The sequence below is a fragment of the Vulpes lagopus genome, chromosome 4 (assembly GCF_018345385.1).
Source record: "Vulpes lagopus strain Blue_001 chromosome 4, ASM1834538v1, whole genome shotgun sequence".
NCBI lineage: Eukaryota > Metazoa > Chordata > Mammalia > Carnivora > Canidae > Vulpes > Vulpes lagopus.
The window spans coordinates 136,326,006-136,343,651 of NC_054827.1; the positions used below are offsets into that span (position 1 = coordinate 136,326,006).

At 35.2% G+C, this 17,646-nt stretch overlaps 1 protein-coding gene and 1 pseudogene across 1 annotated transcript; one reads left to right on the forward strand and one right to left on the reverse strand.

Moving 5' to 3' along the window:
• Positions 1-4,897: 4,897 nt before the first annotated feature.
• LOC121488873 lies at positions 4,898-5,524 on the reverse strand (annotated as a pseudogene).
• Position 5,525: 1 nt separating this feature from the next.
• On the forward strand, positions 5,526-6,119 carry LOC121488874 (heterogeneous nuclear ribonucleoprotein A3-like). Its single transcript, XM_041751142.1, has one exon. It carries the CDS (start codon positions 5,526-5,528, stop codon positions 6,117-6,119), a length of 594 nt encoding a protein of 197 aa, XP_041607076.1.
• The last annotated feature ends 11,527 nt before the right edge of the window (positions 6,120-17,646 follow it).

Below are 17,646 nucleotides of genomic sequence, written 5' to 3' on the forward strand. Positions count from 1 at the left end.
TTTTGTTTGCTTGTTTTGGATGGTCCTTGTTGATAGTGGTTCTCACATGCTACATGCTAACTGTTGCCAATTCAATAACTTTAGCTTATTTTCAACTTCTGGTGACATGTGATGGGAGTCCGTTTGTGCCTGTTCAATCTCATGTGACTGTCATGTGTAGCTTTCCCATACCTGGTCTATGAATAGTAGGACCTTATAATTATTGATGGACTTCCTAACTTCCATACTGCCCAGTACCTGCACATAGAGAATGCCTATTGCAATGAGATAGAAACTGTTCATTTTAACCTTGAAAGCAGCTTGACATAATCGCTACAACAGTTGTGGTACAGAGCATAGCTGAAAGAACTAGGAGTGACAAATTCTTGCTCAGTATCTGGGGCAAAGGGAAATGAGAAGAGGGATACAGAGAAACTTTGAAGTTCTATGGTTAAAAAGAAGTAATTGTGTTCAAACAATATTCTCAAATTATTTTCAGTAAGGTTGATGAGTAAGCAGGGGAGGAAAACCTTGAAGGAATGAGGTAAAACTTGAGAACAACTGTGGGAGATGTGATAGGGAGATGTGAGAAAATGCCTCTTCCCAAGTTGATGTTAAATCCAGTCTCACAGGCAACTGCTTGCAAGGACTATTGATAGGTGAGGATAGCTGACCAGGGGATATCAGCCTGTTTTTGGAGCTTTCGAGAATTGTCTACCTTAAACAGGATGATCTTATTTACTTATGCCTTCCAGCAAAGCCAGTAGTAAACAAGTTTAAATATCACAGGATAATATGAAGAAATGAAATACTAAGATGATTAGAAGCCTACACAATTAAATTTACAAGGAAGAGGTGTGCACTCTCAAACTAACTGAACCCCAAGAAAGAGTCTGGTCATGACTGTGTCTCTTACTTTTTTTGCTTTAGACTGTTACTTAAAGCTTGTTCATCCTCTTTAATTTGCCAGCATGAATGGCAACTTCTGTAGGTGATTGTTTAAAATTAACTTCCCTTTCAGGTCAGTCTTCAAATTTGCAGATAGATATCTGCGTAGACTATCATATCAAGATTATAGATCTGGGATCTATAGATCAATGGGAGTACTTAAGACATTCACGTGGGGAGGAACGACATCTAAACTTTTCCTCAGAGAGTGTCATTAAGGGGTTACACAAACAGTGCTCACCAAGTAATCAAAAATACACACCTCAAATTATAAAGTCCATTGACATGGTATGCAAGATAGAACAAACACAACATGTTGGTTAAAATGTAACAAAACCACTCAAAGCAGAAATGAGGGAGAAAAAAAAAAAGACCAAAAAAGAGGAAAATGAAAACCAGAGCAGGAGACATGAATTCAAGTTTGGGCTGCCCTGTGATAATTTGAGGAGGCTAATAACAAGGGATTTGGGTTTGGGTGGCTGGTGGAGACAACAAATGGGACTCAAGTCAGGAGATGATTTGGAACCAATGGCATTGATCTTGCCTATACTGCTATTTTTTTAATTACCCGTTATTTCTGTTCAACAAAGTAAAATACATTTAAAATATGCATTGATCAAGATAAATGCCTGATAGAAGAAAAGGAAAAAGAAGAATAAATGAAGGGAGGAATAAATGAAGGTCCATTTTATATATACCTGTCTATATAAGAAAAATGTAGTGTTTAAAGTACTTTCTGAATACTTCTGCTGTAAATTATCTTTTTTTTTCAGCTGGTGATTTAGTTTTCATTTAATAAGATCCTCCAACTATCATTCAGTTTTTTCAATCTAAAAAATGACATTTGAAGAACATGATTTATAACTTATTCAATTAATATATATTTAATTGCTTCAGGCACTTCAAAATATGAAACATTCAACCTTTCTAAGAAGTCACTTAGGGCTCAAATTCTAGCTCACAAAATATTTTCAAAGAGGATGAAAGAAACAATGAATCACTTTTGGCCATTCCAATGAAAAATTCAGAATTAGAAACAAGGAATAAAAACACTGAAAATCTCTATTTTGCTCATCTCTGATTTTGTTTTTGACCTTGTGAAAGCTCCTTCTGTGTTTTTAGTTCTTTGCTTTTCAAAATGGAGTTTTTTTTCTCCCAGCAGTTTTTCAAAGAGGAGCTATCTAATGCACAGCCTCAAATAGTTTGGGGAATGAAGCAAACTATGAATTATTAAATAAATAACATCTAATGTTTATAGCCTGGAATAAAACTATTATGGGTATAAGAAAAGAAATCTTTCTGTTCTGTTTCTAATCCCAGATATGAAATTTTCTGTTCTGTGATTTCATTCTCCTCCTGACCCTAAGAATTGCAAGGAGATTTCATCAGGATAAAAACTTTGATTATCTTCTCATAATAAGGGAGAATCAGGGTGAATGTGTGAGAAACACCACAGGAAACATTAATAATTCCTTCCTATTTTTGTTTTTGCCTCTCTTTTATGGGCCCAATTAAAATGTTACTTAAATTTTATTGGAGTAGTTGTTTATACTTTTGCTGAATGAGCATTTTAAGCTAAGCAAGTAGGTACTGAGAAATAGACTGATCATTCCACCCACTCTTAAACATATAAACACGTTGGGACATTTCACAATAGTCTAAGGGGAATGTCTGTATTAGATGCCGTCTTAGCTAACAGTTAACCAGGGGGAAAGCAATGTAAAATACTGAATTACTCAGGAATTACGTCCTTTATTTTAGAAAACCCTATTTTTTTTCTTTTACATAATGGATTAGCTATATCTCTCTGTCAATCTATCCATCAATCTATATATCTTTTATCTACAACTACATCTAGGTTTTTACTTCATAGTCTTAGATTCTAAATGTAGAGTCTCTAGCTTACCCACTATAAATTAGAAAACACATAGAAAGGCAATATCTTTCACTTTCACCTGGCCTGGCACAATATGGGGTCCAGGACTTTTATTAGAAGAAGAGTTGCGTAACTTTTCTCATTTCTCTTTCCTCTGGGCTGCATCTTCATGACCGTGCACTTGAAGTTATCATAGAAATTTCCAGCTGCATTTTCTGAGCCCTTTGGGATGGCCTAGAGTCCCAGGAACTGGATATGGTTTAGGTTTCTTCATTTTCTTGGGGGGAGAAGCCCATACTGGCCTTCACCAAAAAAAAGTCTTTTTTTTACTCTTTTTTTTTTTTAATTCTGACTCATTAAAATGTGTTTCTCCTGATAAATATAGAAAATGATATGCTATTTTTAAAATGATATTTTAAATGGAAAGGAATCTTCTTTTACAGTTTATGATTATAGTTACTTCTCTGAGTCAATTGCTATGTCTCTTGTCTTCCCCTGGGTATTAGAGGCTCCTGAGATATTTTTCCTCAGTTATACTTTAGGAGGTCTTTAGCACTTTGAGTGAAGGTCAGAGGAGGTGTCCTATCCTTCAGTTAGTAATCTCTCATTATGTTAGGCTTTTTCTTCAAGAAAGGCACTAGTGGAATATGAATTTTTTTCTTTTGGATTCACATGTAAGTTTCAACAGAACTCCTATTGATGGGTGACAAAGTATGGCTGTATAGACCTGTACATTTCTATAAATATTTTTACTACAAATAGAGACAACAAACTGATGGTTCCCAGAGGGAAGGGAGTTGGGGGATGCACAAAAAGGGGAAAGAGGAGTAGGAGATAAAGGCTTCCAGTTATAGAATGAATAAGTCATGAGGATAAAAGGCACAGCACAGGGAATATAGTCAATGGTATGTAATAGTTTTGTGCAGTGACAGATGGGAGCTATGCTTGTGAACATAGCCTAACCTGTAGAGAAGTTGAATCACTATGTTGTACACCTGAAATTAATGTAATTGTGTGTCAACTATACCCAAATAAAAGAAATTAAAGTAAGTTTGATTCACTTTTCTTGGATCATAGAAGTGTGGAATCTACTCACCTCATTGTAATTCTTCTCTGTGCTATAAGGTAGACTTTTGACCATGTTATGTGAGTTATATATTGACCCGTGAGCTCTTACTCCTAGTTTCTTCTACTGAAAAGAATCCTTTAAAAACCTTTTTTCTTTTTTTTTGGGGGGGGGGGGAATGTTTCAACATCTCTCTAAACAGAAGAGTAAGGTAAATCTTTGTGTATACCCATCTTCCAGCTACAACAGTTATCAACATTTTGATAGTTATGTTTCACTGCCCACTCCTCCCATTTTTCTTCTTTTCTTAAGGTAACATGTTTTAAAGAAAATCCCAAATATCCTGTCATTTCTCCCATAAAGTGATCAGCATGTGGATCTAAGAAACTTTAAAAACACACAAAGACACATTGCATTATTACCCAAAGTCAAAACCAATCTCTAAAATTCTTTAATAACCATCTGCATTTACATAGGTCTAATCGTCTCAAAGATGATCCTTTATTAGAGTTCTTTTGCTAATATCAGGATCCAAATAAAGTCCAGATATTGCCTTTTTTGATTATTTTTTATGTCATTGATTTGTTGGAGATAAATAAGTTTGTTCTTAGAGCTTGTTTTGTTTTGTTTTGTTTTTTTGAAAAGTTAAAAATTCCTTAATTTTTTATTCCTGGTACCACTACCACAATTTACAGGGCAATATACCTGATGTAATGAAAAGAAAAAGAAAAAGACAAAGCTACAACAGATAAAAGACCTCAGGAATGTACATCTAATTGACACTACATTGCATTAATCAATAGCTGCACTTTTTGCAAACTGTGGCTATGACAGTCCTGAACAAGAAGGGGTTCCTGTTTCAGCTGCAGTAACTTTTCTGACTATGGATCATCATTCCTCCTGTGGCAGATTTTTACAGTTCCTCTAATGCATTTGGGACGACTGTCTCAAAGTAACCTGCAGCTTTCCTGACAACTCCTCGCTCTCTCTCCTGCTAAGAACTGTAGCCCTTTTCTTCTGAAATTTATTTAGAACCTTCTACCATATCCACCACTTCCACCACCAGATCCATAACCACCACCATAAGGACTGCCCGAGCTTCTTCCACCAAAACTGCCCCCCTTCATGGGTCCATAATTTGATTGCTGTTGTCCATTATAATTATTTCCAAAATCATTATAGTTCCCACCACCACCATAGTTACCACCTCCGAAATTTCCTCCTTCATTGTAACCATCTTATCCTCTACCACCACCACCATATCCTGGTCCACCACCACCATAGCCTCCTCTACTACTATAACCAGGACCACCACCATAGTTGCCACCATCACCTCCAAATCCATTATAGTCACCATCACCTCCTCCATAACTACCTCTGCTGCCACCACCTCCACCACCGTAGCCTCCTCTTCCACCAAAGTTTCCACCATGGCCAAAATTACCACCACCTCCAAAGTTTCCTCCACGACCCATGAAGTTGCCAGATCCACCTCCACGACCTCTTTGCGATCCAGCAGACTGCATCTCTTGTTTAGAAAGGGCCTTTTTCACTTCACAATTATGCCCATTAATAGTGTGGTATTTCTGAACAACAATTTTATCAACTGTATCATGATATTGAACTCGAGTTGGAAGAGGCGAGTCCGGTGTCAAAATGGAAGGCCATGATCCAAAGGAACCCGAGCAGTTGAGAAAACTGTTTATTGGTGGTTTGAGCTTTGAAACTATGGATGATAGTTTAAGAGAACATTTTGAAAAATGGGGCACACTTACAGATTGTGTGGTAATGAGAGACCCCCAAACAAAACGTTCCAGGGGTTTTGGTTTTGTGACTTACTCTTGTGTTGAAGAGGTGGATGCAGCAATGTGTCCCCGACCACACAAGGTTGATGGACGTGTAGTGGAACCAAAGAGAGCTGTTTCTAGAGAGGATTCTGTAAAGCCTGGTGCCCATCTAACAGCGAAGAAAATTTTTGTTGGTGGTATTAAAGAAGATACAGAAGAATATAATTTGAGAGACTACTTTGAAAAGTATGGCAAAATTGAAACCATAGAAGTTACGGAAGACCGGCAGAGTGGAAAAAAGAGAGGATTTGCTTTTGTAACTTTTGATGATCATGGTACAGTTGATAAAATTGTTGTTCAGAAATACCACACTATTGATTGTCCTAAATTTGAATCATTGCTTCCAGTGATGTCATTTATCTTACCCTTCTATCACCCACTTATCCTGAATACTGGTAGTTAGAGCTAGAAATTTAATTAGATTTAGATTCAATTTGCAGGGAGGTGAAGAATGTTTCATAGGACATCAGATCAGAAGCCATATGATCTGTGATTGTCTCACTTTTGGTGATGCTTCAGCTGATTAGTGGGTTGAGATGATGTCAGTGTGATCCTTCTTTCACAAAATTTCTCTCCAAATTTTATTGAGTGTTTGTAGTAGTAGATCATTGTCAACCTCTATTATTTTATTGGTTAGTATAAGATTATAATTTTATAATCCTATCATTCCTTTTGCATTTATTAGCTAGATGCATGTTTGTTTGTTTATTTTTAAGTAATCTCTATGCCCAGCGTGAAGCCTAACATGGAGCTTGAACTCATGACCCTGACTGATATTAAGACCTAAACTAAAATCAAGAGTCAGATGCTCAATCAACTGAGCCACCCAGGTGCCCCTAGAATTGTTTTTAAAAAGAATTTTCACATAAGTGTTTTCTTATCTTGAAATACAATTTGTGCAGAAAAGATGATTTGCTCACTTTACTGTTGAGTTTTCAAAACAATGGGTTCATGCCCTGGTAACTTTCATTGGAGACCCATGTGTTGTGTATTTATATGCATTTGAGGGAGAGTAGTATTTTGAATTCATGAATTTTATGTTTGATGCGTTTCATTTTTAAAAAACTTGGTATTATTTTAATGTTTTCTGTAGGGCTTGTGTGCTGGTAATGAATTCTCTTATTTTTTGCCTGAAGAAAATCTTTATTTCTTCTTTACTTTTTAGTTCATTTTGCTGGATGTAGAATTCTACATTGGAGTGTACACATGGGCATGTGTTTAACATTTAAAATATTTAACTCCATTTTTTTCTTGCTTGCATAATTTCATCTATAGATAAGAAGTTTTCCTCCATTGGCTTCTTTCAAGATTTTCTTTCTCTTTGTTTGCAGATTGAATATGATATACTTAAGTGCAGTTTTGTTGGTATTTATTCTGCTTGGTGTTTTCTGACCTTCCTGGATCTGGAGATTTGGTATCTGTCATTAATTTTGCAAAGTTTTGACCATTATTTTTTCAAATATATTTTTATATTATTTTCTTTATATATTCTCCTCTGAGATTCCAGTTATGAGTATTTTTTACCATATAAAATTGCCCACAGTTCTTGGATGTCCTGAGATTTTTTTGCTAATTTTCCTTTTTATTTATTTATTTATTTATTTTTTTCATTTATGTTTGGGAGGCTTCTAGTGACATATCTTCAAGCTCACAGAATCTTTCCTTGGCCATGTCCAGTAAACAGATGAGCCCATCAAAAGCATTCTTCATTTTTGTTGCAAGAATTTTAATTTATTGTATTTCTTTATTATTAATTTTTAGATTTGTTGTCTGTATATTTAGGTACCTATATATCCTTGCATGTTGTCTACTTGCTCCATTAACCTATAACATATGAATCATAGTTATATTAAATTCTGCACCTGATAATTTCATTATCTGTGTCATATTGGAATTTGGTTCTGGTGCATACCTTGTATATTCCTATTGTATTTGTATTTGCCCTTTGTTGTGCCTTATATTTGAAAACTAGACATATTTTATCAGGTAATAGGAACTAAGTTACATAAGTCTTTCATGTGAAGATTAATGTTAATCTAGTTAGGAACTGGGCTATGTGTAATGTTTTCTTTTGCTAAAGTGTCAGAGGTTTCAAATTTCTCTAGTGGCTTAGTATATACTGTTCCTCATAACCTTGAACTTCCCTATATATTCCTTAAGAGAGAGAATTTGTGCCCCTCAGCTCTCCCAGATGTAATCAACTACTATTATACTGGAGTCCTGTTTGTGTGTTGGGAATATGGTAGAAAGAGGGAGAGTTCTTTAATCTGATTAGAAATACATTTCTTTTCCCTGGACATGTGTCTTTTTGCTGTGACCTTTATAAAACGTTCTCCCATAGGTTATTTCCCCTCTGTTCTTTCCTCTTTCCCGGCTCACCTCTCATTGCCAGTTTCCTTGGAGACTTGACCCCAATTATTATGGTATTTTTTCCTATTTATATGAGAGAGGAGGTTAGAAAGGTCTGAAGTGGGAGGAATGGCCTTCCCAGCTGGGATGAAGCTCTGGTAAAGTCTTTTCCCTTAGAAAGTATATTTTTATTATGGAGAGGACTCTGGGCATTTTCACAATGTTTGCTCTTCCCCTCACCTTTCTGAACCAGGAGGAGACTTTTCTTAGGTCTACACCCTAATATCCTGGTAAGTTTCCCAAAAGTCATGTCCATGAAGTGTCCTTTCTAAGGCTGTGGCACCTAAGAACTTCTCATTTTCATACTAGTCCACACTCAGCTTCCAGAGATTTGTCAAAATTACCATTTAAGTCTTCTTACCAGGTCATACTCCAGAAGTTTCTGTACAGGTAAGAATATCTTGGCCATGACTTCCTGGATTCACCTGTTTCTACAGATTTCAGGATTGTAGTTTGCTTTGAAATCTCAGTTCTCTGATAGGTCCAAGAAAAGTGATTGATTTCACTTCATATAACGTTTTCTGCTTGTAAGAATGGAAGGGATAACTTCCATGTTCTTTGAATGTCAGAGCTGAAACTGGAAGTCAAATTCAGTATTCTCGTCCCCATCATGGGACTTGATCCTCGGACCCTGGGATCATGACCTGAACCGAAGGCAGATGCTCAACCACTGAGCCACCCAGGCATCCCCCAAAATAAGATATCCTTGTTAAAATTTTAGCTAAACTTTGTGGTATTGCTGCCTTGGTATCTATATTGTTTGGCCAAGTACCCTGTAGGGACCTTAAAATATTACTGGCCCCCTCATCCAGGTGGATGCCCTAGCTAGCAGTCCTCAAAGTCATAAGCATACTTATGTTCCTGGCTTGATTTCCCAATAGCTCTTGTGATCAATAGTTTTCCTTGCCTTCCAGAAACTGTACACCTTTTATGCCCCTAAGATAAGACCCCTGTGGGGCTTCCCCAAACCCCACTCTTTTGATTTGAATAAACCAATCTGGCCTTAACCCAGGGGCCCCAAGACTTTCCACCCATGCATTAATAAAGGCCTTTCTCTTTCTGCAGTCTGCCTTGACCTCCTCATATGGCCCCTCAAGGTGTGCCCTGTGCTTCCTGTAGGACTGGTGAGCAATAAACTTCTCTATTTGAAATTCTTTTGTGGTCTGTTGTTAAATTGTGGCTCATCACCTGGCACCCTGTGTTCCATTTAACAAATGTTCATTTGACATATTTATACCAATCTTTGTGATAATTTTCTTATTAATTTTAGGATATTTGTATTTATAAAGCATAATCTACTGATGAGTGTTAAGCATAGTTAGTATTTCTTCAATAACTCAATAATATTTATTGAGCATCTGCTCCGTGCCAGGCACTATTCTAGGTGCCTGAAGTGAAAAAAAAATCTTTGTAGTCATGGCACTTCCTTATAGAAAAGGCAGGGAAAACACAATAAACTCTATGAACAATTAAAATACATAGAGCATTACAATTTACTAGGTACTGTGGAAAAAGAAAAAAAAATAGAGCAGAATAAAGGGACCAGGAATGTGTGCATATGTGTGGTGAATTGCAATTTTGAAATAGTGGTCTGGATAATTTTATTAAGTGACAATTGAGTCACTTAATAATAAACTTGGTGAAGGGGTCAGCCATCTTGACATCTGGGGCAGAGTGTTTTAGACATATTCCATTGCCACATGTCCAATTAAGCAATAATGATAACATTTCTCTACAGTTGGATTTAGGTATTGGTAAGGCATCAACATTAGAAATAGCTATAATTTTTTGGAGACCTGAAAACACTAAGTTGAGAAATTTTGGCTATGTAGAGTGCGGTATTCTTGGCTAGAACATAAAGAAATCCTGATCTGTCTAAGCAGAAAAAAAATAATTGTGTTATGTAAAAGTACTTCTCTAACATTTAAGGAACGTTTTTGAAAACTTTCCAAATAATTTTTACTGGATGTGTCTACAATGAATTTAAAGCCATACTATGCCTTGGACCATAAGTTTTTGACTTTTCCATCTCAGTCACATTTAATTAAAGAAAGTGTTCTTGTTAAATAAAATTATTTCATGTACATAAAGAGAACTGAAAGATCACTAATTATGATCTCTACTGTAAAAAAAGAATTAAGATTTAATTATTAAACTAAAAATGAAGTTGCCATATATACATATATATGAAAGACAATAAGTAAAATGAAATCAAACCTCTTGGTATAACCTTGGAAAAGGTGAGATTCTGGGAAACCAGAAGGATGAGATAATCTAAAGGAATATCATGAATAAAAAGTACTTCTGAAAAAAAAAAAAAAAAGTACTTCTGAACTGGAAACAATAAGACATAATCATCAAGAGTACATCATAGTTAACATTTTTTTCATGTATTTTTCCACTTGGACATTTTAACATATCTTTTGAAGTTGCATATGTTAATTTACAATGTTTGAAATTGGAATTTTAATGAGTCCAATCATAATATTCTTTCATACATAAAAGTCAAAGACTTTAATATACATTACCTTGTTAATTAGCCACAATTCTAAGTTTTAGATAAGAGAGAGCTTATTATCCAAACAAAAATCAGAGAGGTTAAAAGATTGATCCTAACTTATAATATAGCTAAAATTAGAAACTGTATCTTACTGCTCCTAGTCCAGGTAACTCTTTTGCAAATCACTTCTTATATAAAATGGATCTTTATTAAAAAAAAAAAAATAAGGCAACCTAGGTCACTGGTCCTTTTTAAACAATACTTTACTTTGGGAAGTTATAGGATAATAATATGGAAGGGGAGAGAGATTGACAGAAGAAAGCAAAAGAGATCATTTACATTGTCCATTTAAAGTCTATTTTAAATTAGGAATTCTTCCTACTGACAGCTTAAAAAGAATCAAAGCAATTACAAAACAGTGATTTTTCTGTAGCCTGTGATTTGCCAATGATGAGGTAAGATGAGCTACTATCAAAGATCCACCCTACTTCACAGTTAAACATGGTCACAGATTCTTTAAGATTTCTCCTATTGAGGGATGGAGTCTGTTTTCCTTTCTTTTGAAATTGGATGGGATCTGTGATTGCTTGACCTTTAGGAACTAGTGGGAGCCCAGCTATGTTGGGTCATTTTCTGGGCCCAAGCCTTAAGAAACCGGAGACCATCATGTACATTGCCCAACCACCTTGCTGAAAAGACCATGTATAGAAACCTTGAGATAACAGAGAGAGGGAAAGAGACCTGAAGAGTCCAGCCTTCCAACTATCCCAGCAGGGCTGACTTCCCAGGTTCACCCAGGTAACGTAATGACCCAGTGGATACCAAATGAAACTGTAGAATCACCCAGCAGAACCCAATAACTCCTGATTTATAAAACAATGAAATAAAATGATTTTTGTTTCAGTCACTGCATTTTGGAGTGGGTTGTAGTGCAGCCCTAGATAAGGGCAACACCCCCTTTTCTAACTTGATCTCTTACTGGACTATGAGACTCTTTCAGATATTTCATTTTTTTACGATTTCTTTATTTTAAAGAGAGAGGGGGAGAGAGAGAGAGAGAGAGAGAGAGAGAGAGAGCATGAGCAGAAAGAGCAGAAGGAGAGGTAGAGAGAATCTCAAGCAGACTCTGTGCTAAGCATGTAGCCCAACACCAGGCTCAATCCGATGATGCTGAGATCACGACCCAAGCCACAACCAAGAGTAGGAAGCTCAACTGACCATGCCACCCAGGTGCCCCTCAGGTATTTCTAAATAAGGTTCTCATGAAATGTGAAAAGGGAGAAAATTTCTCCCTATGAGATGAACATAAGGTTCACAAGTATTTCTCATGCCACAATGTAATCTTCCTTCTTTACTGAGTCATTGTTTCAGAGCTTTAAATCTCACTTCCATATAATGGGTTCTTCTGCCATTTTTCAGTCTATGTACCCAGGGCATCCTTCCCTATTTCCTCTCCCATTTACTCTCAAAGTAAAAGACATCATCAGAACTTGTAAACCTAACTTTTATTGTTCATTTCTGTGACTCCCTTTTACTGACAGACCATGCCTGTAAGGTCCCTCTGCAGATGAACAGAAGAAGAGCATGGGATGTGCAGGTGCTAACTATTCCTCATCTTACTTTTCTTCTTATTCTCCCCAATTAGCTATAAGCAAATCTATCTAATTAGTTGAAATCCCAGTTTCCATTAAGAGAGTGATCTCTGAAGCAAAGGCACTGCCACCAGAAAGCTGCTCTTAAAATGTTTCATGACTGGGAGGATAGAAATAACTGAAATGCTACCTCAAAAGTGGCAAATTGTCTTTATGTTACATGTAAATTCCTGTTTATTGGTAGTAGCTGTATGCTGTGCTTTGACTTGAAGTCTGACACTGAACTCAGAGGGAAAGTGTTCTAGGGTCGATTGTTGATATCTTCTGTGAGGGCAAAAGGAGGATTTTGCTATTTCTGATAGTCTTTCTCCATAGGTAAGAAAGACTCCAAGGGAAACACAGACATGTAGAAAAGAGGCAAAGAACAGAGATAAATTTGGTTTGCTTAGACCACAGCTCCAGTACTAAGGCATTGGTGATACATTGGATCATGACCATGGCTCCTTTAAAGTCAGTAAGAAATATAATTCTAAGTACATATTTTGCTTAAAGCTAGTTTTCTCTGAAGTTTCTCTTGGATTACTCAGTGTTAGGATGAGTATATTTTTCATAATAGCAATAACTTTGTGTTACTTTTTAAAAATATACATTTACTACTATTATCTCATTATGCATTTTAACATAACTCTGTGATTAGGTCAACCAGGATTGGTTTGTTTGTCTCCATCAAAGAGGGAATAAATATAAAAAAGTTAAGGATCTTGTCTGATATCATACATCAGATGGAGTACCATGATGTCCTGATGCTGGATTATTGTGGGTTTTTTTCCCCCCACAGCAAAATCCTCAAACTTGATTTTTTTTTCAGGACACTCACTCAAAAACCTGCTATTTGATACTTTGTTCTAAAGTATGCATTATCTCTTTGTAGTAAAACAGAAGACTTAAAATGAAATACTCATCTTTTATTAAAATTTTCTAGCATGTTTGATGTAACAAGATAAGAAGTTGAAAAACTTTAAAAGGACCAAATCTGTTAGGATTTCAAAGATTTCAAAATAAATTGCTACAAACTACTGGAAATACAAAATAGAAACTATAATATCTATAAAAATGTGGATATATATATATATATATATCTATATATATATATAAAACCAGACTTCACTCCACTGACACCTGATCAATAGTTAAAAAAACATTTGTTGAAAAATTAATGTTACTACTGTCAAAGTGAAACACAATTCACCTTTACCAAGAAAATCTGAATGCCAACTTCCAAATGACACAAGTTTAAAGATTAAAATTAAGTGGGTATCTCCTGAAATAAATAATATCCCAAAGACAGTATTTCCTAATGGAATATTAATATAATTCTTTCTTCTTCCCTTCTGTTCTTTACTCTAAAAAATGTGGATTTTCATATTTACCCAAATGATTCAAAAATACAGATGTTTAGACCATCATTATCAACAATGGCCAAACTATGGAAAGACCCCAAATATCTACTGACTGATGAATGGATAAAGAAGATGTGGTGTATATAAATATACACAATAGAATATTACTCAGCCATCAAGAAAAGAAATCTTGCCATTTACAATGACATTGCTGGAACTAGATGAAATAAGTCAGTCAGAGAAAGGCAAATACGATCTTATTCATACGAGGAATGTAAGAAAGAAAACAGATGAACATATGGGAAGGGGGAAAGGATAAAAAAAGAAAAAAGGAGAGAGGGAGAGAGGGAAACAAACCATAAGAGACTCTTAAAGATAGAAAACAAACTGAGGGTTGATGGAGGGAGGCAGGGGGGATGGGCTAGATGGGTGATGGGCATATTAAGGAGAGTACTTGTAGTAAGCACTGGATGTTGTGTGTAAGTGATGAATCACGGAATTCTACTCCATAAACCAACACTGCACTCTGTGTTCAGTAACTGAATTTTAAATAAAATCAAAGTCATGGGAAAAAAATTTGTAGATCTCTATAGTCATGTCCTGATTAACAGTCCCAATTTTAGACTTTAGCCATTCAGAAATTAATAAGAGGTAGGTATTAATTATTCTCCAAGTTTCAAAATTCAGTACAATAGGAAGATAACTGTTGCTTCTCTTTAAGTGTTGTCTCTTACTGCCTATCTCTACCTTGTTGTTGGAGTCTTCTTTTCTGGTTCCTTACTTTACTCTGGTCACTGTTTTTCCCAGTGAACAGCACCTTGCTCCCGTTTAATAACAGATTGTTGGTTTGTGACTATACTGTTATGGTCATATTTATTGTACAATCATGGATGCCATCAGGAAGATGGTCAACAACTTCTGTTTATATTTTATCAAATAATAGTTTTTTTAATGAATATAAAACAGCAGGAGCTTAATTTTCCTTAAGAATAAATGAGAAAGACTTCTAAATTAAAGCAAAGGATGAACAAAAAAAAAATATTTCTGTGAAATATCAAAAGAAACGGTAGATATTTTATCTTGTTGGTGAAAATGTACAACTATGTGTCCTGGATTAATTAGCTATTCATGTCAACTAAAGTGTCCCTTAAATCTACAAGTGTATATTGGTAAGCATCATTTATTTTTCTCAAAAATATATATGTTGGACAGTTAGATACTTGCCCCATTTTCTAATAAAAATCATGAGATGATCTTGTTGAGGGAGTATAGTTAAAAACAAAAATCTTCTCCCAACTCAGAAAACTTTTCCACAAACACAGTAGAGAAAGAAAACAATTTTATAATTGACAAGCGTTCAACCAGAATATAATGAACATCACAGGCAATCCACTAAATGATTGCTGAGACAGAAAGAAATCTCATCCTTTATAGAGTCAGTTAAGTTACATTATATACATGGTTTCAAGATAGACAGTGAATAGGAGGACTTCATATCACCATTTGTCATACATAATGCATCTTAACTTTACCTAGTAAGTGAGATAATACTCTGTATTTGCTAAAATTGTCTTTTATCTGGCAGGAAAAAAATGCTCATATGTTTACTGCAGGAGGTAATTTTACAACTAGGAGCAAGGACCCACTGAGGTTAGGTTCCTTCCCTCCATAGTCACTGGGGTTTAAGGGATAGATCTCCTTTAATTTTTACATTTTGAAGAGAGAGCTCTAGGGTGCTCGAGAAAGACAGGCAGAAAGCTGACAAAATGCCTGTCTAGTTGTCTTCAGATGGATTATGTCATACATTTTAAAGAGAAGAGGAAGTACATACCAGTTTTCTAAGGCAAATAGTTTAGGAAAAGGAAAGAGAAGGCGATCTCTTCCCTTATTTTCAACAGCGAGAATTAAGCCTCTTATTTTTAATTTGTATTCGTCCTTACAGTGTCTAGACTCTCTGATACAGATATAAGCTTCTTTATAGTGCTTTTCATCACAAAGTCTGGCACTTTTAAGCCATCAAGATCTCCTTCCATTTTAGAGGTAGAAGGGTATCAATAGAGTATGATAAAGTTATTTTTTTCAGAGTATGAGGAGATCATCAGTGCAGTATACTGATTTTAGTTATTGAAAAAAAAGATAATCAAATTGCTATATGACAAAGAAGAAGAGAAGAAAAAATATATAATCTCTTTCAATTATTTCACACAACTGGAAACCTGCCATGAACTGGAATCAACACCCAAGGTTTCAGACAATTGCCACCTCTTCTTTTCATTTCTTGATGCAATTTCAGGTCTCTTGAAATCAATTTTCAAAATGACCATTTTTTTTTTTTTTTAGATTTATTCTCTAAAGCCCACACACCAGATTATGGCACTTTGTGGCTTGATTGATCAGATTAAAATTCATGGAAATCGGTACTCCAATTTCTACTTGATTCTTTTTGTGTAGTCCTGGCTGAGGGGTCTACTTTTAACTGGCTCTATTTTCTCCCTCTTTCTTTCCCTCTCATTTTTTTCTCCCTCTCCTTCTCCCTCTCTCATCTTTTCTCTCCCTCTTTGTGTGTCTGATTTCCACCTCCAAATTGCATAAAATGTCAAAACGCTGCCTATCTCTACCTTCATTCTATTCATCTTTCAAATACCCCCTAAAATTTCTGAGATAAATAATCAACTCATGGGTTAACTACAATTTATTTACAATTTAATGAATTTTTCAAGCAACAATTGTATTTTTTCATTGCAGCAATGGTATACATAATTTATATCTTGTTTCTAAGCCTAACAAGTGTGTTTTCTAGAGATAAGAGGTCTATTTCCACTATGTTTGTTCTTTGCATAGCCAAACTTTTTGAAAAGGTTTTATGAACATTACTTATGATACATTTGTTAATCATTTTCTCCTTTTAATTGTGGATTTAGACTCAATTTTGCATGCTGAAATCTCAGTCTCTGTCTTGTTACTTTGGTAATTTAATGTGATCAGATTTGACTTCTAAGAACTTATTAACCAATGTAGAAATAATCTTTCTCTCCTGCAAACACATATGTATATTAACACCACATATTGACAATTCTAAGTAAACTAAATACAAAATTTCATTGTTGATGGGAAATGAAGCAAAATATAGTGTTAACTTGATTTTATGACTTTTTGAAACTTGCCCCTGAGAATGTCTTATTTTTTTTTTTAATTTAGGTTCTATTTCTCCAGTTATTTGTAAACCTCAGAAACAAAGGTGAAAAGTTTTATTTAAATTCAGTGCAGGTTAATCATGGAGAGGTTGTGCCAATTTAAATGAAATTTCCCATGAGGTACTGAAATCTAATAACAGTGGTCATCTCATATTTGCTTTTATCAAATTTTAGAGTTGATGTATAATAACTTTTTTGTAGGAGTTTGTAAGTTTTTGGAAAGTAAAAGTATCAGAGTAACTGGCTTAGAATTTTTCAATGCTTATTTAGTATTTTAACAGATATATATTCTCGATATACTTTCATTAACAGTTGTTCATGTTATTTCTTAAGCTAACACAACCGGGAGGGTCTGGCTATTAGTATCTATTATGATAAGAAAAAGAAATAATACTTATGAAACTCTTTATAGTAGGCATTTGTGGGGTACTTACCTGAATTATCTTATAAATCTCCACAACAACCTCTGAAAGACAAACAATATTTCTACTTTTATAGATGAGGAAATTGGGGAGTAGAAGGATTATGTGGCTTGGACAAAGCTGAGTCCGTCTGTGTAAATGCCGCACTATTCCTTATCAGGATGCTAATTGCCTCATTTTAGAAAATACCCAGTCCAGTAATGTAAAATTAATTAGGTGAGAGATTATATTGGAAACCTATAGAGCATCAGCCAATATTTCCCTTCCTAATTCTTCCCCCATCCTCTAGACATCCACCTGTTGTATCTTCTCTTCGTTTTTGTATTTCAGGACAAATTCCTGACTGGTTATTTGCTAGGTCTGGTTTGTCCTCTGTGCTTTATTGTGTTACTTTATTCCCATTGTCACTTAGC

What these genes read in the sequence shown, in the direction of transcription:
- LOC121488874 (XM_041751142.1), top strand. Translation starts at nt 5,526, where the DNA reads ATGGAAGGCCATGATCCAAAGGAACCCGAGCAGTTGAGAAAACTGTTT.